This window comes from Drosophila elegans, unplaced genomic scaffold, assembly GCF_018152505.1.
Source record: "Drosophila elegans isolate 14027-0461.03 unplaced genomic scaffold, ASM1815250v1 contig_208, whole genome shotgun sequence".
Taxonomy (NCBI): Eukaryota; Metazoa; Arthropoda; class Insecta; order Diptera; family Drosophilidae; genus Drosophila; species Drosophila elegans.
Window position 1 is genome coordinate 16,945,872 of NW_024545578.1, and position 27,723 is coordinate 16,973,594.

Genomic DNA, 27,723 nt, shown 5'->3' on the forward strand with positions numbered 1-27,723 from the left:
ACACATTATTTATAGCGCGATTTTATTGACTTCGATTAGATCATTAATAGTTCGAAGTTTGAGTCATGGCATGACCATCGCTTTATGCACAGAAAGGGGTTCATTATAAGGAGCCTTTCGAAGTTCAACTTTTACTTTTAACGTAGCTTGTTTTCTATGGCATAATTTATTCTACATTAAATTAGTTATTTATGTATGTAGTAATGTACAAAAAGGAAAAGAATTGCCTGTAGATTAATAAGTTTTTTACAAAACAATGTGTATCAATAAAACTTATGGATTCATTTCAATATTTTGTGGAACCCAATCTCAATGAAAAAAATGATTGGGAAAGTCTTTTAAATTGTGATGTAAGTCAATAATAGCAATTAGTTTTAATTTTTGGTTCAGTTATCATTATTCCATTTAAATACATTTTATATTACTAACTGAAATGAACCCTATTCAATTTGTATCAAATCACTTAATATGTGTTTGCATTATTTAAATTTAACAAAATCCGAGTTGTCGTACCCTTTTACGGAATATTCCTTAAAAGTATTACATAAATTTAAATATCCAAATTAAGTAATCCATCACAATGATGAACAACCTTGTAAAGTGATGCGAAAAAGCTCTTGCTGTCACTTCCCTTTTTTCGAGCGCGACACTTGTTTGCCAATTGTTCGGTTGCAATTATAGCATCATGAAATTTGATATCCCAAATAAAAAAAACACACAAGTAAAACTGAAACAGAAACAAATCATGAGCGAACCAATTACATGCCATGCCAAACTTCTGGCCAAGAGAGAGAGCCACTATAAACGGGTTAAGAGAATTGAGAACAAGTGGCCCGCGGACGGCTTTTTGTTGCGCTTGGCTTGCGCGGATTCTAAACTTGTTAGAAGAGTGGTGTTGTAATTTTACGCTCGCATGCTCAATTTACGCTCGCTGGCCAACCTGTGGGTGCACAGAAAAAAAAACGATATACCTTTAAACATAGTTATTCATTTTTATATATTTTTTACTTAAGATATGGTTAGATACTTAAAAATTAAATGGTATTGCTTGATAGTATAAGACAGGACTCGAACCCGGACGCTGCTTTAAGAATTTTAAATTTGCTTCTTTTTAACAAATTTTGATTTAATACACTTAAATAAATTATTTATTGGAAATATCATATACATTAAAAAACAATATGGTCTAAAATAATTTAAACTCATTAATGATAATGTATTCGTTAAAAAAGTTTTTTTTTGTCAACTTTTGTAAAGCCCGAGTTCAAATCCAATGCATAAAAACTAGTTTGTATATTTTGTTATCTTAATAAACATTTAAATTGGTACATGTTTTGTTTTGGAAAAATTGATGTTCATCCAATCATATTAAAATAAGTTTTTCTTTTTGTGTGTTAGACGAGTTAAGAACCATGTCCGTGTATTTTGTGCGAAAAAGAGTGGCGGAATTTGTGGCGGCATTAGTAGTGGTGCTGCCGAAAGAGATACCTGCGCCCGCGCGCTCACTTTGAATGAAAGTTCTGGCCTGTTGCGCTCAGCGAGAGGGAAGGAGAGAGCGAGAAAGAAAGAAAGAGAAAGAGAGGGGGAGAGAGCTGAGAGAGCGCTGAGATCTGATCAGTTTAAATGTGCGATCAAGAACCTGAGACACCTGAGCTGGTCTCTACCTGTGTGTGTGTGGGTGTGTGTGTTTGAAGAGAAAGAAGAGAGTGCTGGGCGTGCGAGTGTGTGCGTAAGGCCGTGTAATGAAATGCTGAAAAGTCTATCTGTCTGCGCAGTCGCCGCGCTGCCACTGCTCTGCCTTCAGAAGCCTCTAACGACATCGACATTGAAGTCGCACCGCGACTCATCCGTAGTTTCAGTTTCCCGTAAGCAACAAAACGATCGAGACATGATTTCGTAAGACGCACGCGTTACGCTTCTACTTGCTTCAAGACAGCAAAAAGACCACTGATCCACCAGACTATTTTTATAGTACACCCACCCAATAAAAGTTCTAAAACCAAGAAGCTATCATATGATCCCTTCCAACGTGATTTGTGTGCATCAAAAATTGACAAAAAGTGACATCCATAAGACTGCCCTTGTAGTTATGCAAATTTCCACTAGACCTAAGCAAATTAGTTCAATTCCCCAACCAGTGCATTTGTGTATCGTAAAAATATAGTTCGCTAACTATATTCGTAAAGTTTAAGAATTACAAAGTGTCAATCTTAATTAAAACTTAAATAGCCAGCAAGCACTTTTCGGCTTCGGATTGGATATATTGCGTAATGGATTTATATTTAGCCGCAACATTAGCAGCAACCTCAACAATACGGAACGGATATGCATTTAAACACTGAACATGGTGAGTATTTCAACTGATTTATCTCATATGCACTTAAATGTTTTTTTTTTTCTAATTTGCGTTTTTATGGTAAAAAGTCAATTATATAGTTGAGAAGCTAACGATCATGTTCGTTTACACGTTTTGGCGAAGGGTTTTTATGGGTATATGGCTTAAGTTGCGAGATAGATGATTGCTTAGTAAAGCGGTTCCCGAAAGTTCTGTAAAGAAAGCTTTCTTCGGTTGAATTTGTCTGTTAAATAAGCTTCAGGAAATTTTTGAGTATTATGATAATGGGCTATAATGACAGTTGAGATTTAAAACTAATTGTTCTTTTCCCATAAATTGCATATCATTGTATTCACTTCTAATTAAATCTTTTATTTTAAATTGATGCTTAGCTAATTTCTAATTTCTAGACAGAACTTTTTTTCAAAACTTCTTTAATTTATTCTTAGATAATTTTTCTTTATTTCAACTTTTTTATTGACATCTTAATTGCCTTAGTTCTATTCCTGATTTTCAACTTTTTCTCTACTAAATCTCGCACTCCAACCACCATAATTTATGACTGGCGTTTAATTTTAACCATGATGTTACACAGCAGCCAGCAACATCTTATTATTCTTACGACCACGAAGAAGGCTTTCACATACAATTTATGCTAATCGTCAATTTGCGATAGAAAGGTTATATAATCGTACGCCGCACTGGGCGAGAACACGTTTCCAGATAAAAGCCCAAAAAAGTAAATAAAAAAAAAGAACGATGATTAATTACAGACAGGCTAGAAAAATGGTATAAGCAGCTAAAATTTCTTAGCCGCAAATGGGTGATGGTAGAATGATGGGAACTGGCATTTCATTAGAAAAACCATATATAACAAACCACCCCTCTCTCCTGACCACATATTCACATATATATAAATATATATTTTTTAATAATCACATCAGCAAAAACAACAATATAGCACTCACAACACAAATAATTAGACAAAACCAGTTTGGGCTTAAACAAATCGCACAAACAACAAAATGGGGGTAAACACGCCGGTAGAGGGACAGAGAGCGAATTATAGGCTGGTCGAGCGGCAGAGAGAGATGGCGACAGATAATTGGCGACGTAAGGCAGAAAAACCTTGACTTTGACTTTAAATGACTCGACAACTGATCGCACGCTAACACGCTCCAACAGGCGACGATAAAAGCAACAACGGCAGTAGCAGCAGCAGCAATAAAATATTGTATAAACAAATAAATTGAAATCGAAATCAAAACGAGATGAATGAACACAACGAAACTGATCAAACGAAATCAAAACTCATTGCGAATTTTTAATGCGATTCGAAATCACACGATGATAACTTCAATATCAAGGTCATTAGCAGTTGCAGCTGTCCAAGTACTGTCGATGGCCACCTGCTCTCACAGAGCCGTCAATCCCCTGACTTAATTCCAAATGGCATACGAAATGAGTTATATCTCAATCCCCCCATATATAGCTTGGATACAGCTTGCCTTTTTTTGCAATTTAAATTAGCCCCCATCTAAGTTTGTGTATGAAAGCAATTCTTCTGATTCTTCTACGGCAATAGCTTCTTCATCATTTGTTGTTGTTTCTTTTTTGGCACGCATGCCGAGAGTTCATTGACTGATGGCCACACCACACACACAATCCCCACCCCTCAAAACAAATGACTTAGGCAACAAACTTGCCTTCGCTCGGATTTCGTTTTCATTTCAAGCCCAAGAGGAAGCTGGGCGCGAAAGCGAGACAGAGCGATAGGGAAAGGCCAAGGACCTAGGCCAAGAATTAGAGAATCCCCTCCCCAATGGCCCCCTCGAAAAGTGAATCTGCCGCTTCAGCTAGCAGCAGCAGCAGAAGAAGCCAATGACCAGGAGAGGAAACCAGTTCAGATCTGTTCATCCTTGGGCCAGGGGCTCGGTCTGGGTTTGGGGCAGGTTGCAACAGGCAACTCCTCTATCTGAGCCACCTCCTCCTGGTTCCCTGATCCCCCAGTGGTACAGGCATCGCGCATCGGGAATCATTTGCCGTGAAAAGGGCGTTCAACTGGCAAATGCTCATGGGCACATGGCGTGCTCAACTGAAGCAAGCCAAAGGTTCTTGCACTCAGCCAGTTCTTCTGCCACCGCACTGGAAACAAGAGATTAATAAGTGCTCTATTTTAAAGAAATTAAAAAAAAAAAACATTAGAGTCAAACCAGAACTTGGTTCAGTGTTCTTTTAACACAAATGACAATAAGTTCACCCCTATTCCTGGTAGATGTATTTAGGACCCGTCAAACGAGTTAAATTGATTCTAAATTTGTCAATTGATTACCAATTGATTAAACTATTTCTATTAATATAGTTCTTATTATTTTGTTTATTTCTTGCCTAGTTCCTTAAAATATGCAAGCGCTTCAATAACTTAATAATATTTTTGGCAATGTGTTAACAAATTAAAATATTAAAGTATTTATATAGATAAAAGACATTTTTTTAAATAACTTCTTTATAAAACTCATGAAAACATTAAATGGAGAAAGAAAAAAAGAAAAAGACCTTCACTATCCTTTATGAAACCAGCTTTCTTGGTTTGACTTAATGTTGTGTGGAATATTTTTTGTACGGTGTGCCTGGGGTTCTGCCACTTCTAAGGCCTGATGAAAAGGGAATCAAATCACTCTTACTCTTGGCCAGCTTTTTTTTAACCAGGGTTATTGACTCGCTCGTGGACTTACCTTGGGCGGTTCTTCTTGCCTTTTGCTTTCTGCCGGAGCTGCATCTTCGGCTGAAATTGTTTCTACCTTGGCCACTTGCCACGCACAAGAGGAGTGCAAGAGGAAGAGGCAAATGAATGGGAAGGGGCAGCGGAGGAGCTGCCAAGTCATCCGAGGCAGCCTCCCAGGTAAAACGGTGGGTTAAGAGAGCCGCTCGGCAAAAGAGAACGCCGACGCACAGGTGGCAAAATGCCAGGTAGAAAGAAAGAGCGAACCAGGAAGAAAGTGTGGCCAAGCTAAAGAATGGAGCGAAAGAAGTGGCAGCAGCGCAGCAGCAGATGAAAAGAAAACAAGTTCAATGACCGACCTACTCAAGCGCGTTATAACCAAAGCACACAAGCACTCACACACACACACACACACACACACACGCACTGCGGAGAGAGAGGAGAGAGCACAGGCGCATGCGCAGAACTCAAAACCCGAACGCGAATTCAAAGCCGAAGTTAAAGCCGAAGCCAAGTTACGAACCTCGACTTGACGTTGAACTTGCGACAGGTTCTGTGTCAATGTTGTTGTTTTGTTGCCTTTGTCGCCTTTGTTGTTGCTGCTTTGACACTATCATGTTTAGCTGTAAATGTAAATGCCCACATTGTTGTTGGTGTCGGTGTCGGTGTTGTTATTGTTTTCTGTGCACCGACTGTGACCTCAGGCACTCAGAAAAATAGTTTTAAAAGCAAAATAGGGTTCTGCGCCTCGAATATTTTAATTGAAATGTTATTTTATTTCAAAATTACTTTAAACTTTGGTCTTGTAAAATATCGTACTGCAATGTCATAGTTGTTGTAAAGAATTAAAATTATTTTATAAAAACTTCTAATTTTGTTATAAAAATATTGTATATATATAATTATTTATTATTAAAAATTCTTTGAATTTGTTAAACAAACATTCACTTGGAGACTAGAATTCTTATAAAATTTGATACCATTATTTTTTTCTCAGTGCATTGGTAATAAAACCTAACGATCACTGACGGTCAGATGAAAGAGTAAGAGGTTAGAATGCAGGGAGCGTTGGAGTTGCCCAACTATTGTGTATGTTTCTGTGTTTTTTTATTCTCTAGCCCCCCAGTCCCCTCAATAAAGCTGGATACCAAATTATGCTCATTTACGCGCCATGAATACGTAATCCCCCAATTTACCAGCCCCTCGTAATTTGACTATGACAAAATGGCTTTTTATTAACCTAACGGTACATTCACCGGCTGTACTCCACCTATTACTTTTCGGTTTTACAGTTTTATATTGCTGGCCATTAAAAACGTGCTTGGCGTACTTTATGATTATTTCGTTGGCAGCTAAGTTCATAAAAAAAGACACAGCAGAATTGAACTTTGAAGAGGTCTTGTTCTAATGAAGCTCAGGCGAATACTTTAGCATAATGTCCCTGGCAGCGAGACTTCCGGCATTAGCTCTAGTTCATTGTCAACGGTCAATTTGCAATCGTATGCAGCCACAACCCCCATACACCGAGCATGCGTTGCAAAAAGAGAGTCCAATGGGGTTAGAAGAGAGTGCAGCAAAAGAGTGCAATGAGAGCTTTGTAAGGTCTGCAATGCACTTGAAGAAATTGTTACCTGTTCAGAAGAAATAGTTACGTTTTAAGAAATATATAAATTATTTCATTTCAGTTACTTGCACATAGATGAAAAAATCGTTGCTACTTACCGAAAAAGGGATCAGAATACTTGATATTAAAAATGTTAATACTAATGTTTACGGCATTTAATAAACTTCATATAAAATTTTGGATCCTTAGAATATTAGATAAAAGGCCCTTATACAACCGGAAAACTAGTAAAGTTTTAAAATGTATAAATCTGTTTTAAAATTGAAGAAGTAATGCCATATTTTATGAATATATAAAGTAAAGAAACCAAATTGCCTGCTCAGTTTTTGCCTCGCACTTGGGTAACATAACAAAATGTTGAGTGAGTCCTAAAAATCCTTAAACTGACCTAACCCAATATGTTTTGTGTTTGAAAATAAACCCTGACTGTGGCTTTTTCTGCTCCAAGACCCAGAGATCCACCCCTTGTGTTCAGTTTAGAGACCCGAACCCAAGCCCGATGCTGGCCGAATCGAAGCCCTGCTGAAAAGTGCCGCCCTTGCTGCCTCTGCTGCTTCTGCTGCTTTTGCTGCATTTGCTGCTGTTCCTGCTGTTGCTGCTGCCTTTCTGGCCCTGTTGTTGTTATTGTTTCGCACTGGGCGAGTTCAGTTGATGCCAAGTGCAAGTGCCAATAGCAATGCCGCCCTCCCCCCAGAACCGCCTTGTTTACTGTCTGCAGTCGACGTGCAGAGCAGCCGGCGTTGCAGCCAACTTCGCTGCCGCTTTTGGCTGAAATCGAAGGGAGCTGGCAGCTTTTGCAGCCCGTTATTTCAGTCCTGACTCGGGATGTTAACGCGTTGGGCAGGTCATGTCTCATGGCACAGCCGCGTTGCGTGGACCAAAACGGCAGCAGAGAAAATCATCAGGACCCCGTGCATATACATATATAGTAGCTAAAGGCTCTAAGGCTATAGCTAAAAGCTAAACCACACATGTGTTCAATCAGCAAGCGAAAAGCGTTAAGAATAGTACATAGAGTGCTTAAGTGCGTTAGTTAAGTGTTAAGTCAATGTATCTAATTAAGAAGCCCGAGATACCACCAATTGGTGCAATGTGTTCACACGTCGATCAGCGCAGACCATTATACTTCGATCGCATCTACTTTCGCGACACCTTCGCTAACATCAGTTTCTTCAAGTCGCGCTTAAAAAGCAACCAAAAACTGGCCAACACCTGAAACAGAGCCGTTAAGACTGAGGCCATAACACACAAAGAGACTGAGTTTGAATTGTGCAATAACCAAAAAACATAAAGGTAACTATGGGCTGGGATTTGCCTAAGGACACAGAATATTACGGAATATTTCTCGAAATTGTGCAATAACCAAAGGGGGCTTAACAAGGGTTTGGGTGTTTTTTAGCATAAAATCTACTTTTGCTTTTGTGCTGACCATGTCCTAGCGCACTGGCTCCTTGTTTCGCCTTTCGTTGTGAAAGTTCGCCTCTGCCGACGCAGTTCAACAACCTTTCTCTACACACAGTTCAGTTCAGTTCAGCTCAGTTCAGTTCGGTTCAGCTCTGTTCGGTTCGGTTCAGTTCAGTAATGCACTCCGCCCCGGGGAACCCAACCCAACCCAACCCAACCCAATCCAACCCAATGCAGAGCAGCCCATCCATAAGCAACCCAATGGCGAACTTATGTCCTTATATCCCAGACACAAACACCAGCCGTTGTCTCTTTCGCTCGCATGGCCTTGGTCGTGCGGCGCTTTTGCTGAATGGGTGGAAAAAATTAAAAGTGAAACTTTGCTGCGCCTGCCTGGGCAGACGATGACGTCGGCGCAGAAGCTCGGCTCAACTGCAGTCTGCAGTCGGCAGTCGGCAGGTCCTTGCCCTCAGAGGCAGCGCAGTCACGACCGGAGTTTTCCTCAGCGGCAGAGGAGTTTTCCACACTGCACACTGTCAAGTCCACGTCCACGTTCACGCGAGCCCCAAAGGAGCAGCGAACCCAACCCAAGTTTCGCAGGACCTTCGCGTCTGTCTGCTGACTGCGTCACTGCCTCTGTCCCTGTCGACTTCTCTGCCTCTGCCTCAGCCACTACCTCTGCCTCCGTCGACGTCCGTCGTAGTCGTCGTCGTCGCCGACGTCGTCCTGTGTGTGTTTCGCTTTCCGTATTGGGTGTGTATCCGTTTGCCCGGGTACGACGACCGTACGTGCCCGGCGGAGTTCATTGAACGCCAGCCGCAGCTCCAGCGATTTATGTATGGAAAGCGAAAAGGATAATGAGCCGAAGTCGACTGAGCTCGAAGCCTGGGCCCTGCCCCAACATAACGGAGTGCACTGACCAAAAATATTAGACAATCCTTAAACATTATAAAAGTCGAAACACTTCAACCTTTTTAATTCTTTAGTTTTTATAGGATTAAAAAAAATCACGTTTAGGATTGCTAAAATAATATCTTATTACCAACATTACAGTCAACCAAAAAGATTTCTTTAAATAAATTGTAATTTACATTCTTCCAAAACATAACATGAAAGTATAGGAAAAATTAATTTAGGCAAGCTTGTTTGCATTTTGTGTTGTTAAATTTTTCTAATGGACTTCCTATGAAAATTCAATTTATTAATGCTATAGCATTCAATATTTTTTCCTAGTGTAGTCACATCCACATTGATGGCGTCGTCTGGCGTCTGAAAATGCCTGAAAAGGGTCGTTCGCCTTTTCTGTTGTCTGGCCCTTATTTTTGTTGCCCTGTGCGAATGTATGTTTTTTTTTACTTTGACTTTTTTGTTGTTGTCATGGTCTGGCAACCAATCTCTTGCCCCCTCACCGCCGGCCCGCCCCCTTTTTGCCAATGGGAGGCAGACACTGGCTGCTCCTTTGTCGAATTTATGCGCATTTTCAATCGTTTTGTCGTAGGTCGTGTTTGTTGTCGTTCCGTTCCTTACCTTTCCATTCCGAACTGTCGTCAAGGTAATGTGTCGCCCACAGGATTATGGACTTAAGCCGCTTCCGGCGATGAGTCCTGATCCGTCTGCCGCAATGAGAGTTCCCAAAGGAGGCACCTTCATTTGCTTCCTGCTCGGCTGGATGCCTGGGTTTTCTACTTAAGAGTTATTCACTTTTAATTGTTGTTCAGCATGTAGTTTATTGATTTTTGCCACAGGATAAAAAAAAATGCACATTTTTATTGTCCTTTTTTCTTTGCTGGTAGCCATGACATCATCGGCAACATCATTGGGCTGCAGCTGAATTTGCATTGCGCCTCAGCCGCTGCCTGCGTCGACTGCGGCGTCTATGTCTGGGTAAAAAGCATTTGACCTTTGGGTTCGTTAACCCTTTTGTGCACACTAGATGATGTAAGCCATGGGAGGACGACTTGAAGCAGAAGTTTAAAATAAATATTTGCGATTTGCTGCACTTACTGTATCTCCTAAAACACTTAAAGATAGCATGTTTATAAAACGGAAATGCCCTTCAACTGCATTCTATTGTTATTCTATCGCTCATCTAAATTGCAAAATTTAATCATTCCTAATTAAACAGCAAACAAACACATTTACATTTACTATATCAGGAACAACAACAGCAACAGCATGCAAATGGAAAACTTTCACTGCGCAATAGGGCGAAAAATTGCCAACTGATAAGGAAGCAAAGTGCAAGCCAAAAGCTTAACGAAGCTAAAAAAAAATAAACACTCGAAGCGCAAACTGCATTGATAAGAAGAATGCTGGAAACAAGGGTGAATAGGGCTAAAGAGGGCAGAAACCCCCTTTCGAAAATAGCACTTAATTTATGGATATTTGACCTCCGTCAAAGCCAAACATTGATAATATATGTAGGCAGCCGACTCAAGGGCACAGTCGAAGCCTAAGTAAACAGAAATAAAAGAAAAACAACAAAAAATGCTATTGATTTATTATCATTTACAAAAGGCAGCAGTAAAAGTTTAAAAAAAAAAACAATTAGTCAAGCACAAAAAAATAATTTTGTAGCGCAGGTTTAAAACAAGTTATACAACCAAATTATTAAAAACACAGGCCTAGGTAGAAACGACAATTTTATTAAACAACAAAATGTTTGAAATAAATTATAAAAAGTACTTAAGGTATTCAAATAAAAAACAAACAAATCAACATTGAAAATTCTTAATAATGCATTATACAAATTTAAAAACGAAAATCAAACACATTGGACATTTATTTCAATTACTTAAAACAACAATAAAATGAATGAACGTATTTCTTGGGAATTGTTTAATTAAATACTTTCGTTTTTAGCTTTTGTTTTTGGAGAATTTGAATTGAATGTAGTACAAAAAATGAACAACGTATTTGAATGTTTTTTTTTGTTGTTTTGCATTAATAATATGTTGTTTTTGTTAAGATGTATACATACTTTCGCTTTTATTTTTGTTGTTTTTTTTGCGCTGGAGTGAATTTTAAATTGATTTAAAATTTACGTTTATTAACTGCCAAAATGTGAAACGATTTGAATGTACAGTGGGAATCGGTTAAGTATTTTGTCGGTGGGAGCGGTTCAATCGCCTTTTCTCACTCTCGCTTGTTGGTGGGGTGGAGATTGCATTCGTTTTGCACATGCGCAAATCAAAGTAATAGCAGAAACAAAAACAAAAGAGTGCACAATATTTTCAAGGTTAAAGTGCAACGAAACCGCAACACAATACCTAACCAGCCAAAGGGGTGGATTATGAGTGGGTGGTGGTTTGTTTTCACCGAAGCATCAGCATAAAAATAACTGGCATACCTTTTGTTTAATGTCCTTGAAATGTTGATATTAATTTCACGACACACTGATTAGATAATCACCTGCACACACCCACTGTGCACCACCCCCTCCCTTTGTATTTTTTTTTCTATTTTTTTTTTTCTATTTATATTGCAATGCGGATGGGTGAGACGAATGCGGCAATTTTTGTTGTTTTCGCATTCAATTCGCATGCACATTCTCGACTTGTGACTCAAGGTTATGATGATGATGATGCTCTAGCTGAACGGCCCACCCCCCAAAGCACCACCGCCCCGCCTTTGTTCCCTTTTCACTGAAAAGCTCACACAAATTATTATTACACAGACAGCGAGAGCGAGACACAGACAAATAGCGCACAATTTTATTTTATCAGCTGCCCCACCTCACCACCCCCTTCGTTTCGTTTTTCGCTTTTCGTTTCGTTTTGCATGCACATAAAACTAAATTCGAACTCCCCGCTTTTCCCCCCTTTTCCCGCGTTTCCACCCCTTGGTAGTTTACATTTCCGGGTTGTGCCCTCTCTGTCACACACACCCTGTATTGTTGGGCACTGAATGACTGCAAATCATCTCGGCCAACAACAGAAAATATGGATTAACTGCGAGTAATATCGAGTACTAGATATCCGAAGCGAATCCGAGTCCAAAAGCACTGTAACCGCCTCGAAAGTGTTGCGAATCCGATGTCATAATAGACCAGACCATGGGTAAAGATCTAAGAATGTGTAAACAGAAATAAAGCAATTCCTTGTTCCGCCTTTGATAGGTTTTAATGCCTAGATGACCAGAAATAAACTAGGGTTGAGCTAAAAGTAATAAATTCAAATGGGTTTAAATTAGAATAAACCACTTATTTTTGGATTTGTCAGAAAGTTTTTTTTGTATTCCTGTTATAAATCGTTAGATCAATTTAATATAATAATAATAATAATAATAATAATAATAATAATAATAATAATAATAATAATAATAATAATAATAATAATAATAATAATAATAATAATAATAATAATAATAATAATAATAATAATAATAATAATAATAATAATAATAATAATAATAATAATAATAATAATAATAATAATAATAATAATAATAATAATAACAACTATTATCTTTAAATTCATTAAGAAAGAATTTAAAATAATTATCTTTAAATATTTTGTTATTAAAAAATACAAAAAAATCTTATTATTAACTGGCTAAATACTACAATATTTTCTAAAGTCTAATAAAACGAAGGCAAAAGAACGTAACCCCTTTTGAAGTACTTCCATGTCTGGCATATGGGCAAATAGTAAATATTTACATTACACTTGAAAAAATACATCGTTAAATTTGTTTATTCATTGAAACTACTTAGCTTCGTTGATTTCCTACTTAGAGAGAGGGAGATGGCGAACAATTTATGACTGCGGCGCTTCGGCAGAGTGCAGTTATCAGTTGAACGTGCACATACATATAGTACCATATTGTTATGTACTTATATAGGTAGTGCACTAGTGCGGTTAGTACAGTTCGCTTTGTCCTTGAGCGACCGATTCCAAGCGGTATGAGACCCCATTTGGGGTTCTGTTCATTTCTGTTCGGTTCGAATCGCTTCCCGCATTGCAATCTGATAAAGATCGATGCGATGGGATGCGATGCGATGCGATGCATTGCGAGCATAGGAGCTTCGCGGAAGTTTTCTTTCACTATGCGGCAGTCGGCTGACATGGCGTATGCGCAATGTGGCTGAGCGCTTATCGCGGGTCGTCAGCGTTCAAGTTGAATGTTGAAACACTGACCAATTGCCTCTCCCGCTCCCGCTTCTGTTTTATTTCATTTTTATGATTACGTCTTGGTCTGTGTACGCTATTTATTTTTAATTTCGCTCGCGTCTAGTGTGTGTCCTTCAAATGCAATTGTGCGATGATTAGAAACGCAAAGCGCCAACTGATTTTTACTTTTTGTTTCTAATGTCCACGTGAATGTGTGTGTGTGTACACATGCAGCTGTTTATTTTCATTTTCACAGCGATAGGGAAAAGCTTTTTGGCCCGCTATCTGCAGTTACGCTCACGATTGCAGTTGTTGATTTAAGTAGAATATTGTTGATTTTCGTACGGTATGCATGACAAGACTTTCGACTTCCTAGTGTGGCAAACGCATCTGTAATTGCGCAAAGGGTAGCCGTTGCCCCTCCCTCGGAAATCGAAAGTATCTCGCACAGCCCACTAGCTTGTATCTTCCTCATTTCGTCTGCATATTTTTGGCTGGCGGCGCCAGCTGACAAACCCACTCAGAAAGCAGAGAAAAAAAGCAAGTCCACAAGGGATGGGAAAATCACGAGCAGACAGAAATCACTTTCTGCAGATCGTTTTCGCACATTTCCGCACTCGCAGAACAGAATCAAAATGCAATTCGCAAGTGCAAGTGCAAGTGCATCAGATCATCGGACGCACACATTCACATCTGCGACACAGAGAGTGTTGCAATTTTGCATCCGTGTCGCTTTTGATCGCCGGGGCTCGGTAATTTCGCATTCACATTCGCATACGGGCGTATAGTTCGCATTCTACGTGCGTACAGTTCTACAAGCGGACGGGATCAGCGTCACTTGGTATCTCCTTTGGCCCACTTGAGAGGTTCACGGGGGAGTTGAAGCCCTTTATGGTGCACAAATAGCCATATTTATTGTCCATATAATCCATACAGATTGGGTGAGTCCACAACAATCCCCCCCACCGAGTGCTCATCAATGTTAACTTCCTGCTTATGAGATTGGGGGGCGCGATAACATTTCGAACAAATGGTTGAGCTTAGTAGTTTGATAAGAACGACAGTTCCTGGTATTTCCTGCTGCATTTAAGCAAATAGACAGGGAATTTGCAACAATCAAGATACCCATATTTGTTTAATATGGGTTTTGCCTTTAAACATCATTTTCAACTAAACAGAACTGTTTTTTATATATAGTTTAAATACCATTTTAATGTTGAAAACAAATTTATTTTTACTTTTGTAAAATAAGTTAATTATTTTTAATTCTCTTATATTTTTCAAATGCATTATGCAATGATAATAAATTTATAGAAATTGAATTTTCATTTTTTATTTTAATTGTATTTCTTCTGTTTTAAATACTTAGTTTGGGAGTCATATTACGATTATTTTGATTTTTATTATTTAGTTTCTTTGGTTTTCATAAAGTTTAATAGTTTAAGTACCCATAAGTCCTCTCTATTAAATTATGCAATCAAAAAAAAATACGATCAAGCACTTGTATTGTATCAACTTGTTGTTTTGACCCAAAAGCCCAGCCCATCGTAACTTTCTTAATTCTAGGAAGCAATAGATTGGCCAACCTTGCACAATAAATTCATGATTGCGCAGCTAAATATGTCCGAAAAATAAAAAAAAAAAGGAGGAAACTAACATTTTAATAAGTCGACAGGCAACCACCAATGAACCACCGATGCAACCACTATATGACCAGCCGCACCACCGAGTCAGAAGCTTTCGCCGGAAAGCGTTTCTCAACCCTCTCTAGCGGAGAACTTTCCGAGCGAGAATTTGAGAATCTTTTGCGGGATGCGTTCGTATTGCAGTGCAATTCGTGTTGGTGCAATGCCGGCTGCTGTCTGTGTGTGTGTTTGTGTGTGTGTTTGTGTGTGTGTGTGTTTGTGAGGGGACTTGGACTTGCAATTTTGAGCTTTTTTGGGGTCTATGCCGGTTGGATGTGGGTCAGTAGTAGGAACTCTCGGTTGGCGGCGTCAACGTTTCCCTAGCTCTTCTTCACAAAAAATAAAAACTGCAAAACAAACAACAAACAACAAGAAAACTAACAAATTCAAATATTTGCTTTAATCTTTGTTCGCATTTTCGTTGTCGCTGCCGCAGATGCGTTTGCATTTAATTTCCGCCTGGCGAATTTGGCCGAAAAACTAAATGTCGCAGTGCAAATGAGAATGCTGGCTGGGCAGCAGCAGGAGGTTCGCCGTAGATTGTCAAGCCAAGCCGGACAGCCGGAAAATTATTCCGGGACTGGTGGCAGCCCACACGGCGTATGCGTAACGAGAGAACGAAACAGAAAGTGATGCGTAATTTGCGGGCCCAACACATAAAAATCCAAATGAAAAGTAACGAAACCGAAATCGAATTCAGTGCAAGGAGCAACAACAAAATATAACCCACAATCACTTAGCAGCTCTATAATAATTAAGAATCACAAAAAAGAAACAAAATGAAAAATATTTGTAATTAGTTTAAAAGCAATGTAGGGAGAAAACCAATGCGAGTGCAGAACGAGAGTACAAAACACAGCAAACGGCAGCCAAATGAAGGAGAATAATTCAAGTGAGTTGTCTTCGAGGAATTTTCATTTCATTTTCAAAGAGTTGGAAGGGGAGGTGGGGCAGGTGCCCCTGAACGTGAATGTGTAACCTCCACTAAGGCCGCAATCTTGAACTGCACTCACTGCCACCCAAACCCCCTTTCTGGATGACCCCTCCACTCGCTACTCGTTGCCGTTTTGCAGTTAGCTTTTTTCAGTGACGATAACACGATTGCAACACTGTGAAAATTCAGCGAAGCTTTTCCAAATAGGGAGGGGGTGCAGGTGTACGGGGTCCTAGGCGCCTCTATTTATAGCGCCAAATCAAAATTATGTCTATAATTAAACCGTGTTTTTTTCCCGTTCCTTTGTGTCATTCCAGATCAAGTAAAACTTCAACCACAAGCAACTAGCAGAATAAGCAGCAACTACTGAACCCCCTCTATATATATATATATATATATATTGACCAGCATATATATAGCGTTAGCAGAGCAACAATCTAGCTAGTAGTCGCCATGCATGGACATCACAACCACAACCATCTGCAACAGCAGCAACCGCAAAATCCACAGGAGCAGCAGCCAGGAGCCATCATGAAGGCAGCCAACCAGCCCCACCATCCCGCCCACAGCCATCCTCTCAACCACCCACATCCGCACCAGCATCAGCATCAGCATCCCCATGCCCATGCCCAGCCACATCCGCATCCCCACCCGCATCCGCATCCGAACCACAAGCTGTCGGCGAGAAGGGCGCGCAGTCGCAGTCGAAGTCGCAGTCCGACGCCGGATGGCAACCAGGATTACGATGTGACCAGGATGCGGGAGGAGGACTTCCAGCGGCTGGCCGTCTATCTGGTGCCGGATGTCCAGGCGGAGCGGGGACTTCCGAATCGGGCGGACAAGACGCTGCCGCGCAGCCTGACACTCAAGTCATCCATGGTCTACTCAACGCCAAATGTTAAGGTACAAACGAAGTTCCAAATCTAATTAATATAGTTGGCAAACATTCTCCAGTAAAAAATATATAGAACTAACCCTATTCTCCCGATCTTCTTTGCCATTTTCAGACTGAAGGAGTTTGGAGCAGCGGGGTCATCCCACGTGGCACTCGCTTTGGCCCATTCGAAGGCATTCCAACCTCAAACTATCCGAATGATAAGAATAAGGCGCGCTATTTCTGGCGGGTAAGCATCCACATCTCTTTTCGATTGCTTCATTTCCATGAAGGGCTAAGCATCTGTTGTGGGCTTCTAAATCATTTGCATATCTTTTGTTTGCCATTTCTTTGCTCACATCTCCTCCACAAAAAGAGGACTAAGTGTTGCCCCAAACAAATCATAATCATTTACCAGAAACATGCTTCCCCCATCCAATTATCCAGCCAAAAAAAAAAATAAAAATAAAAAAACATGCAACTAACCAACTCGTTTCTCTTCAATTTTTATTTCATGTGATCTAATCTTAAACCATCCCACAAATACCCAACCAAAATGAACACAACTATGTATAAAAAAAAACGAACATAAATTCAAAATTAAATTTTGCATTTTGGAAAACAATTCGAATTGATTGTGGTTAATCAGGTGCAGGGAACACGCCACATAACCTACGGGAATATTAAGGTACCACTCACGATTTATGCTTTCTTTGATTTCTATTTGTTGTATTTAACCCCTAACTTTACACCAGCTTCCCCCACTAATCCCCCAATCAGCACAAATTCTTTCTCTAACTATCCTTGCACTACTTAACTATTCCTAATGTGTTTTAAAAAACTTTTGTTTATAAAAGTAACTATATTAAAATATAATATATCTAAAAAGAGATATTAAGTTAACATATATTACTTAAGAATAAATTATTTGAAAAGTTTTTACAAACACATACATACCTTAAATCTTTTTACCTTGTAGAACGCTCTTTATTTGTTCTTCCTTGTTGTGCGTCTTGTGTCGTTATCCTTTCTGGCTTTCACCTTCCAGAATGTCTCTAAACTCCCCCCCTTTCTTTGCTCTTTCATTGTGTCTGCAGATCTTCAAGGACGATGACTACTATTATCTGGATGGCTCCGACCGTTCGCAATCCAATTGGATGCGCTATGTGGCATCCGCCTACAGTTTGTCCGTGATGAATCTGGTGGCGTGCCAGCACCAGGAGAACATCTACTTCTACACCACCCGCGACATTCTGCCCAACGAGGAGCTGATGGTGTGGTACTGCAAGGACTTCGCCAGTCGCCTCGGCTACGATGTGGATCCCGAGACGACGATCTTCGGGGCCTGCAAGCAGGCGGTGGAGGCGGAGGAGGAGGTGGACGAGGAGGAAGAGCAGGAGGTGGCGGCGGCGGCGGAGCGGGAAGCTGAGGGTGAGGGGGAAGAGGGTAAGCCGCGGTACTCGATGCCTGCCCCGGAAATTCCCGCCGACGTGGCCGTGAGTCACATCACCTACGTGATGGGTCTCCATTTGCCCGTGGGTGCAGCAAATGGCCAGGCGAATGGCGCTGGTTCCGTTTCCGTTTCCAGTGCCACGCCACCGCCCCCGCCTGCCACACAATGCTGCCGCCGTTCCAGCCCGCCCGCCCACGTCAGCACCACCACCTCCTCCTGCCACTCCCACCACCCGCACATCCATCACGGCCGCCACGCCTCCGTGATCATTGGCCAAGATCGATCGCCTCTGGCCAGCAGCGACAAGGATACGGCGGGTTCACCGCTGTCCGGCCTGGACCATCAGATGACCCCCCAGGACGGCAGCGTGCGGTCGGTGAGGTCGGATGAGGGCTACCACAGCAACGAGTGCCACGAGGATGGACTCACGCCACCCGAGGACTCCAGCGACAGCGAGAGCGAGCACAACTATGTGCTGGACTGCTCGAAGAAGGCCATCGCGCCCAAGGAGACAGTGATTGCTCAGGCCCAGAAGCCGGGCAGTGCGCCACCTGTGGCCGTGGTCATGGCCAACACCACAACCAACCCCATGAACAGCCACGGCTCACCCACGGCCACGCCCATTTGTGAGGCGGACAAGAACGAGTACAGGAAGTTCAAGGTCAAGATGCCGCTGAAATACGAGTTCAAGAACAAGAGCTGCGTGAAGCAGGAGCCGATCATGAAGGAGGTGGACCAGGAGATGTCGCTGCCGCCGGAGGAAGAGGAGGAGGAGCAGGCGATGCACCCGGAACCCGATTCCATCTGCCCCTCGACCACCACCCACCTGGGCGATGAGCATATGCTGATGATGGAGAGGGAGCGGGAAAGGGAGAGGGAGCGAGAGAGGGAGAGGATCCAAGAACGTGAACAATCCAATCAGCAACCCGCCTCCTCGACGGTCATCGTACTGGAACACAATTCCGGCGGTCAGACCCGCACCATTGTCCCACTGAGTAAGCCCTACTACGAGCCCGATCCGCCGGGAGAACGATACATGCGGTTTGGCCAGCCCTCCTCGAGCATCCTGGAGTCCATCCTCACCAGCCAGCACCGCCTGGAGGCGGCAGCAGCGGCAGCGAATGCCTGTCGTCAGGCCAATGCGGCCACACCGCCGCCCACCTCGCCCACGGAGATGGCCTACAGCTACAAGAAGTCCCAGCGTTACGGCAATGCCGTCAGTCCCGACAGCAGCTCCAATCTTGGCCAGAACCCCGAGCAGCTGTCCGCGTCGGCCGGCGGGGTGGTCGGCGATCAGGAGATGTCCCGGGCCACGCTGATCAAGGGCGAATGCTCACCGCCGCCGCCCAGCCACCATCATCACAACGTGATCTTCTCGCCCTCGAGGCATGCCGCCTATCTGGGCGCTGGCGAGGCGGGTGGCCATTCGCCCAGTCCCGGCTATCCGGGGTATCCCCATTACGGAGCAGCGGCCACCTCGACCTTCCACTCGCCGCCACACAGCTCCCATTCCCCCTTCGACCGCCAGTCGAATGCCTCCAGTGGAGCGGGCTCGGCCTCCAATCTGCATTTGCTGCAGACCAGCACCCAGATGCTGAACCATCCGCTGATGCAGCCCCTCACCCCGCTGCAGCGTCTGTCGCCGCTGAGGATCTCACCGCCCAGCAGCCTGAGTCCCGACGGCAACTCGTGTCCCCGCAGCGGCAGTCCCCTCAGTCCCAACTCGCTGGCCTCGCGCGGCTACCGATCGCTGCCCTATCCGCTCAAGAAGAAGGACGGCAAGATGCACTACGAGTGCAACGTGTGCTGCAAGACCTTCGGGCAGCTGAGCAACCTCAAGGTCCACCTGCGCACCCATTCCGGCGAACGGCCCTTCAAGTGCAACGTGTGCACGAAGAGCTTCACCCAGCTGGCGCACCTGCAGAAGCACCACCTGGTGCACACGGGCGAGAAACCGCACCAGTGCGACATCTGCAAGAAGCGCTTCTCGAGCACCTCCAACCTGAAGACCCATCTGCGGCTGCACAGTGGCCAAAAGCCCTACGCCTGCGATCTCTGTCCGCAGAAGTTCACCCAGTTTGTGCACCTGAAGCTGCACAAGCGTTTGCACACCAACGACCGGCCCTATGTGTGCCAGGGCTGCGACAAGAAGTACATCAGTGCATCGGGACTGAGGACTCACTGGAAGACCACCAGCTGCAAGCCCAACAATCTGGAGGAGGAGCTGGCCATGGCAGCAGCGGCCACTTCGGAGTGTTTGGGTAGGACTTATTAACTTAGTTCTTAAATGGATTTATACTAATAGAAATATTTTATGCTAACCCCCAGATAAGGACCATCCCGAACCGGACTCCCGGGAAGCCTACGAGCAACTGACTCAGCACATGCATCCCGCTGTGCATCCGGGCTTGAGGCATCTACCCAATGGCGGTCAGTCGCCGCCCCGTTTGATACCCCTGGGCAGCCACATGGCGCCGCAACAGCAGCAGCACCAGCAACAGTCGCATCAGCAACATCAGCAGCAGCAGCAGCAGCAGCAGCAGGGAGTGCCACCGCCCCATTTGCTGATGGCCCAACACTCGGTGGGTCCGGCACCCATGCTGCTGACCACCGCCAGCCAGTTGCCACCACCGCCGCCGCACCACCAGCAGTCGTCGCCCAGCCGTCTGCTGCAACATGGCCATCCACATGCCTTGCAGATGCAACAGCAGCAACAGCAGCAGCAACACTCGCCCAAGGGACTGAAATCCCTGCCAGAAACGGGCGTGTATCTGCATGGCCAGCATGTGCAGGCGCAGGAGAGCAGACCTTCGGTCATCGAGTCCTCCAACCAGCCCATGATCATCGAGTGCACGTAGGGCATCGGTATACACCGTAGTGTAGAGTAAAAGAAGGAGCAGCTGCAGACCAGAGGAAGTGATGGAATCCAAGTGCAATAAAATCAAATAGAGTTAAGAACAGACAGGCAGACAGACAGACAGACGACGTCCCCAAGAAAACGTTAAGGAAAACGAAAACGGAAAAAAGAAAACACAGCACAAGTAAACGTAATGGTATTATTATATAGTTGTATATAGTTAAAGATCCCACGTAAATTTTTGATCCCCCTATCCCACCCCCCCGCCCCCTGAAATTGAAAACTCATTTTCGCGCTATGAAAACTAGATCTCACCAATTGGCAAACCCCAGAATTCTTCTTCTCATCATTATCAGCATGGCAGGAGAGCACTAAAGGCATATTATTTTTGATAAATATTTTATATATATACACACCGTACATATAAAGGACGTGAAAATTGTTTAACACAGAAAGCGATTGTTAATGGGGTAATAAATGGAGCCGGCAGCAGGAGAGAATTTTTACGGAAAACTGAGAACGAACGAGAGGAAATGCATTTAGATTTGACTTTCAATGATTTTCCAGTTCTGATTTGTTCTCTCACCCTCTCTGTTTGTTTGTTTGTTTGCTTGTTTGTTTGTTGAGGCGCGCACCTGTAGCAGTAGATTACACAGTTAGAAGTTAAACAAAACAAAAAAAACATATATAAGGATACATTACTCATACAATACATAGATTCAAGTTGCCTTATTTGAATTTCGTTAGCACTGAAACCCGCGGAAAAGAACAGTAACCGAAAACATTTGCTTAGAGTCGATCATCTCTGTACGATAGGAACAGATCTGAAAAGCTAATATACGTATTTTATATATGGATATATCATTATTATACATATATATTTATATATTTATATGTATTTTATTAAATATACACAACCGGAACAGCAGCAACAAACAAATGATAGCAAAACTGTACATAGAAGGAAATCTTATTTCGGCATCTGTTGAACTAGTATCGCCTAGCTATTTAAAATTACATAGACCTCTAGGGATTACCATTACCACATTACCATTATCATTATTATGATTACTATGATTATTACGAAAAACAAAAACTTATAAAAACTAAGCAAGAAACGAAAAACAAAAAACGTAAAGAAAACTTAGCTGAAAAATCGGTGCTTTTGACTGTTTCCATTTGTCCACATTTACATTTACGATTGTATTTGTATTTTGAAACACATGAATTATATTGTAAACCACACTAAACATATATAAAATATATACACGTTAGTATAACACTCTAGGATATTTCCCCCAAACTACTTTTGCGCCTTAATCATTCAACCTTCCTCCAACTCCAAATTCCAACTCCTTTAACCACAAACAAAAAAACCGAATCCAAAAAATTTGCTCGTATTGTACTTTACCAAAATTACGCTCTCAATTAGTCTTCGTTTTCGTCTGAATATTATATATGAGAAATCTTTAGCTAAACTTAAGCTTATAATCTTAATGAGGCTGACTAGCTTTAAGTATCTATATAAATCTATTTAGCGCATATTAATAAAACTAGCCATTAAGGTCTGTAAATTAAAGGCTGAGCCCAGTGCTCGGCTTCGATCTGTAAGACACAACACCAATTCGTAATGCTTTAGTATTTGTCTTGTAAAGTACGAGATGGTGGGGGGTGGGGAGTTCGGGAAAATTCGCAAGAATACCGATCATTGAGACTAAGACTATGCAAAAGTTTTTGTATTTTTGTATTTGATACAAAGCAAGCAGGAGTTAGGAGAAGAGTGACGATGCGATGTTTTAGCCATGTAAGGTCTAGGCTAAGATAGACCTAAGATTTCTAAGCATATGCAATATTTATATATATACGCATAATATTTCTAAAGAAAAGCAAAAACGCAGAAAAGATGAGACAAGCCTACTTACATGGAAAATATAAAAGAAGATAATCAAAATTATACAAAAACACAAAATTGATTTTTTATTTCCCGTTTGGTTTTAAATCTCACATTTGTTGGTTGTGCAATCATTCATTTTGTGCAATATTTCGTTGAGCTTTCAAGGATTCAATCCTTGAACTTATCTTTTTATTTATTTTCGCCATAGTTTCATCGACTTACAACTTTTGAGACAGTTACAGAAATCTACTTAAATAAGCAACATACATAATACTTTCCTATTTGTGAGACTGAATGAATTACTATATATACAATACTCGTAACTCATAAAAAAGACAGCCGAAGTCAAACAGCGGATCCTTCTTATAGAGAGTCTGCTGTGGACTTGGCGAAACCCCAAACATTTCGATATATATTTTACCGAACCTTTTGTTTGAGCAAGCATTGTAATATATTACGATATGGAGTACGGAAATGGATGCATCTAGGTATATAGATATTTTATACAAAGCACACATACATAAATACGTAGTCGTAGAGAGCTATAGCTATAGCTATTTATACATACGAACAACCTATGGCCTATGGTTAAAGCGCCCAACTTTGTACAGTAATTGAAATCTGTTTCAGGATTCAAGGAACGTGACGACACAACGTAAATTTAAATGGAGAATAAATGACTGCTTCTTAGTGTTATAAGTGACTCTGATTTAGGTCGACCACACTCACACTCACACTCACTCACTCACACACACACATACACAAATGATTCAAGGATCAATTCTAGAAATCAAATCCAAATATATATTCCATTATATATTCAATAAGTCTATCGTATACCTTTATTGCAATCAATATTTCAAATGTATGAATCTATATAATTACAATTATCTATAATTCAGCCCTATATAGATGATGTAGAGCCTTTGTTATACGTATGTCCTACGAAATTGTTTCCCCACTCTCTCTCTCTCTCATATACACAAAATGTACAAAATTGGTTCTCATAAATAATTAAAAATTAGAAAATGAAACAACAAAAACGCAGCGAATTTCATTTGCAATCAAAGCTACGCCCAATTAAAATTGCAATTAAAAGGTAATCATTTAACATTCGAGATGGAGATTGTGTTTCTGTTTAAGCCCACTTGAAAAAAATGTTGTTTTGTACAAGCCTCAAGATATATACACGCCTATATATCACTCACCTCTTATACCACAATAAACGAAATAATTGACTATATGCATATTTATACGCCAATTACATGCGAAACATCTAAAAAAAAAGGCATTAAAAACCAAAATCGAGCAGAAAACAAGAATTACATAATTATTTGAATGCAACTTAAATTCCTATTAATTATATATGAAATATCTCTATAAAATATCTCTAAAGAATCACAATTAATAACAGTACGAAAGAATGAATAAATACAAAAATATTTCATACTAACATTATTCAATTTTCTACTTGGATAAAACGGTCGAGTGTTGGGGAAAATGTTGGTATACTTTAAGGGGCAAATGTGGTTTTTGAGAATTTCTTTTCGTTCCTTTTATTTTTTGAGTTTAATATCACTACCGATATTAATTATTATTATAAAGTAAAATTAAATTAAAGTTTATTTATAATATTTGAAAAAAAAACAAAAGATCATTTAAAAAGATAAGCAAGCACATCATCTTTAATTTTCCTTCTTATCGTATATATATTCACATCGATATTCATGCAACTAAATTTTGTAAAAATTAATTAAGTTAAGCTCCTCTGTGCGAACTTAGCATATAGCAACTAAGAGCTCTTTGACAGTCTGTCACTGCAAATGGAAACATCAATCACATGTCAATCAACAATGAAAGTAGGGCACTCCAATGCTTACTCTTACACGCTAACCCCCCTGGACATGCAAATTGTGTACGTTTTACGCATAAAAAGATGGCAACAAAAAACATTTCCTGATTATCGCTGGCAGGATGAGAGGATGCCGGAAAACCCAGAGGAAAACGAGGTGCCAGGTCGGGTCAAACGCGTGCTGTGCGGATATGCCACATAGATGGCTATGTCTACGGCTTTGGCTAAATGGAGCGAATGCATCGCATCGTCCTGCACAACCCTCCCCTCCCCACCGCTCTTTAATTTTCGATTTTGCATAGAATTCAGGGCTGGAATTTTCCTCATTTTCATGTCAGCCTTGATTTCTGTTTGGCAACGTTTTATAGTTAAAGCGGATTATTTTCATGGCCATTGTGTCGGGCGCCCCCGTCCACAGGGTGTCCGGAAATGCCTCGAACCGATCCTCGGACCCTCGGACAATGCCAGGCTGCACTTCCACTTCCCCAACTTCAATTGCACTCTGTGTGAATGCCGGGACGCCTTGTTAATCCTGTTCCAATTACGCGCATGTGAGTGCCTGCTATTTCATCCCATCGCATCCCTAACGGGCACTTTCGCTCTCGCCGCGTCCTTTGTCCGTTTGGCCGGCTTTGTCCGCCGAAGGACCAGTGGCCATCGGATTGAGACCGGCGCGGGACAGCCAAAATATTGATTACAGACTGTGCGACGGCTGGCTCAAGCGGCTTTGTTTTGGGTTCTTTAGCGCTTATTTACTGTTGTTACTGTTGATAAAAAATCAAACTGACCCGTAGTGACCCCTCAAACATTAACAACAGCCGCCCTGTTGGCTTTCCCAGACTTTTCATCTAGTTTCGCCATCGATTGAGTCTTCAAATTACATGTTTTTTGGAAATGCATTTATAACGTAAAAAACAATAAAATAGTATAACGGACACTTTTAGGCCAGCATTCTGTGTTAAGGCTCTTGACTTCGATTTTTAGCTTATAAAATGTTCTTCAACATTTCTTTAAGTCTTGGCTACTATGTATTGGTATTAAAAGAATGTTGTTTTAAAAAAAAATGTAGATTAGAAAATAATCAAAATATTTTTAGTAAAAAGTTTTTCAACTTAATTTTTTTTAAGATTGACATGATTACTGAAATAAGCAATAAGCAATTTTTCAGTGCTTATCTATGTATTTGCAATACAAATTTTTTTCTAATGTTATTAAGTGTGATGACAATTTATACAATTTTACCTCTGAAATGCATTATTTTAAAACTTTTTTGCCAATCTCTTAAACGTTTATTTACTCTCCAAAATCTATTCCCATAATTCTATATTTTTCAGCCACTTTCCACTCAAAATCGGCAGAGTTTTTGCCAAATTACGAACCACAAAATGTTCATTTGATACCTCCCTTGTGCGTTCAATTTTCGATACAGTTTCCGCCCTCGGCTCCGCTGTCATCAATGGCATTGGTCATCGATTCGCCACGCCAGCGAGGCACGTGCCGAAATTAATTGCATCCAAGCCGGATAACATGTGAGGAAAAGGGAGGAAGAGGGCAGGCCGAGCGTTCGCAAATATGTTGCACAACGCAGCCGGGTGCAGGGGTGAAGTCCACGTCCACGTCCACGTCCACGAGGGGTTGAAATGCATATATGCATCCGAACCTCACAGCTGCCCGGCACGCGACTGAAGCGAGGGTTGCAGCCCGTCAGTTGCAATGCCGTTTTTTATTGCAAATTTTTTTTGGCACTCACCAATCAGGACAGTTCGTTTTTTACGGGAATCATTTTTTGGAAAAGGATCTGCCTATCAGAACTGCGCATGATGAGGGTGTACAAATGTTACATATTGTAAATCTAAGTGTTTCAATATTTGAGTGAAACTAAAACTATTTTGTTTTTTCAAGAGAACATATTTTGGCCGTTAAAGCTTTGAAACATTAAAAAAAACTATCTATCCTTTCACAATTCTTAAATTTACGATTCCTCTGTAACTATTCTAGAACTAATAAATGGCCAATAAGAAAGTAAATATTATTTAGCATCGTTAAAAAAAATTACAATATTATTTTGCTTCTCTTTAGTCTATCGGCGAAATGTTTTCAGAATAACACGGTTTTAAAACTCGTAGTAGAAGCTGTAATTTTTGTCCCCTCCATATTGAAATACATATTTCCCAATAAGTTTAGAACCTACATCAAAAGCTGGGTTTTAATAATTAATCTCCGGGGATAGAAAATATAAGAAACCATTTAGTTAATCGAGATCGGCCGTATAACAGCTAAAAAACGCTGAAGTATCTTAAAGAGCGTATTAAATGCCAGACACAAAGTCCGAAAATGTGCTCGCTCGAAAAACGTTTTCGAAAATAATACGATGTTAAACTTTTGGTAGAAATAACAACTTATTTCACCTCTTAACTTACATTATTCCAATACACATTTAATGGTGAAAATAGAAACAGAAACAATCTTTAAAGAATATCAATTAAGAAGATAATTCCATCTTCTAAGAGACCATTTTCAATAATTTATTCTATACATTTTTAAATTACAATAAATTAAGTTGTGCCAGAACGACTGTATAACAGTCAAAAAGCTGAAGTATCCTGAAGTGCGGTTGGCTCACGCATTTATTGAGTGCTAGGTACAGATACATATACATCCATTTGATGGTCTATAACTCGACATAGATAAATTGGTCGCTCTTCACTCCGGTAGCGCTCTTTCTAGCGCTCTCTCTAGGCTTTGCGCTGCTCTCCACCCGTGATCGCCATGTAGAGTATCTGTCAGATACATTTACGTGTGCCGCACAACACACCACACCAAACACTCAAATCAACTCAAACCGAAACCGATTCGGAGCGAATCCACTCAACTCAGCTTGATGTTTTCCACGCTCACTCACACGCTCCGAGTCGAACAGTGTTTTTAAGATACTGAGCTAAATATTTTTCGGGTGTGCTGCGACCTTCCTAGAAATA

General features: G+C 41.2%; 1 protein-coding gene across 3 annotated transcripts; it reads left to right on the forward strand.

Moving 5' to 3' along the window:
- Nucleotides 1-1,879: 1,879 nt before the first annotated feature.
- On the forward strand, nt 1,880-22,623 carry LOC108147525. 3 transcript variants are annotated; one of them, XM_041708134.1, is made up of 6 exons: nt 1,880-2,347; nt 16,133-16,718; nt 16,823-16,939; nt 17,339-17,377; nt 17,787-20,403; nt 20,471-22,623. In XM_041708134.1, exons 2-6 carry the CDS (start codon nt 16,269-16,271, stop codon nt 20,998-21,000), a joined length of 3,753 nt encoding a protein of 1,250 aa, XP_041564068.1. In that variant the 5' UTR covers nt 1,880-2,347; nt 16,133-16,268; the 3' UTR covers nt 21,001-22,623. The 3 variants fall into 3 exon arrangements, with proteins under 3 accessions (XP_041564068.1, XP_041564069.1, XP_017129597.1); XM_017274108.2 differs by lacking the exon at nt 1,880-2,347 and adding an exon at nt 15,194-15,773; XM_041708135.1 differs by lacking the exon at nt 17,339-17,377.
- Nucleotides 22,624-27,723: the final 5,100 nt, after the last annotated feature.

Excerpts from the sequence above, each read along its gene's own strand:
- LOC108147525 (XM_041708134.1), top strand. The coding sequence starts at position 16,269 with ATGCATGGACATCACAACCACAACCATCTGCAACAGCAGCAACCGCAA. Across the intron at positions 16,719-16,822 it reads ACTCAACGCCAAATGTTAAG|ACTGAAGGAGTTTGGAGCAG; the intron begins GTACAAACGAAG and ends TGCCATTTTCAG. Across the intron at positions 16,940-17,338 it reads AGGCGCGCTATTTCTGGCGG|GTGCAGGGAACACGCCACAT; the intron begins GTAAGCATCCAC and ends GTGGTTAATCAG.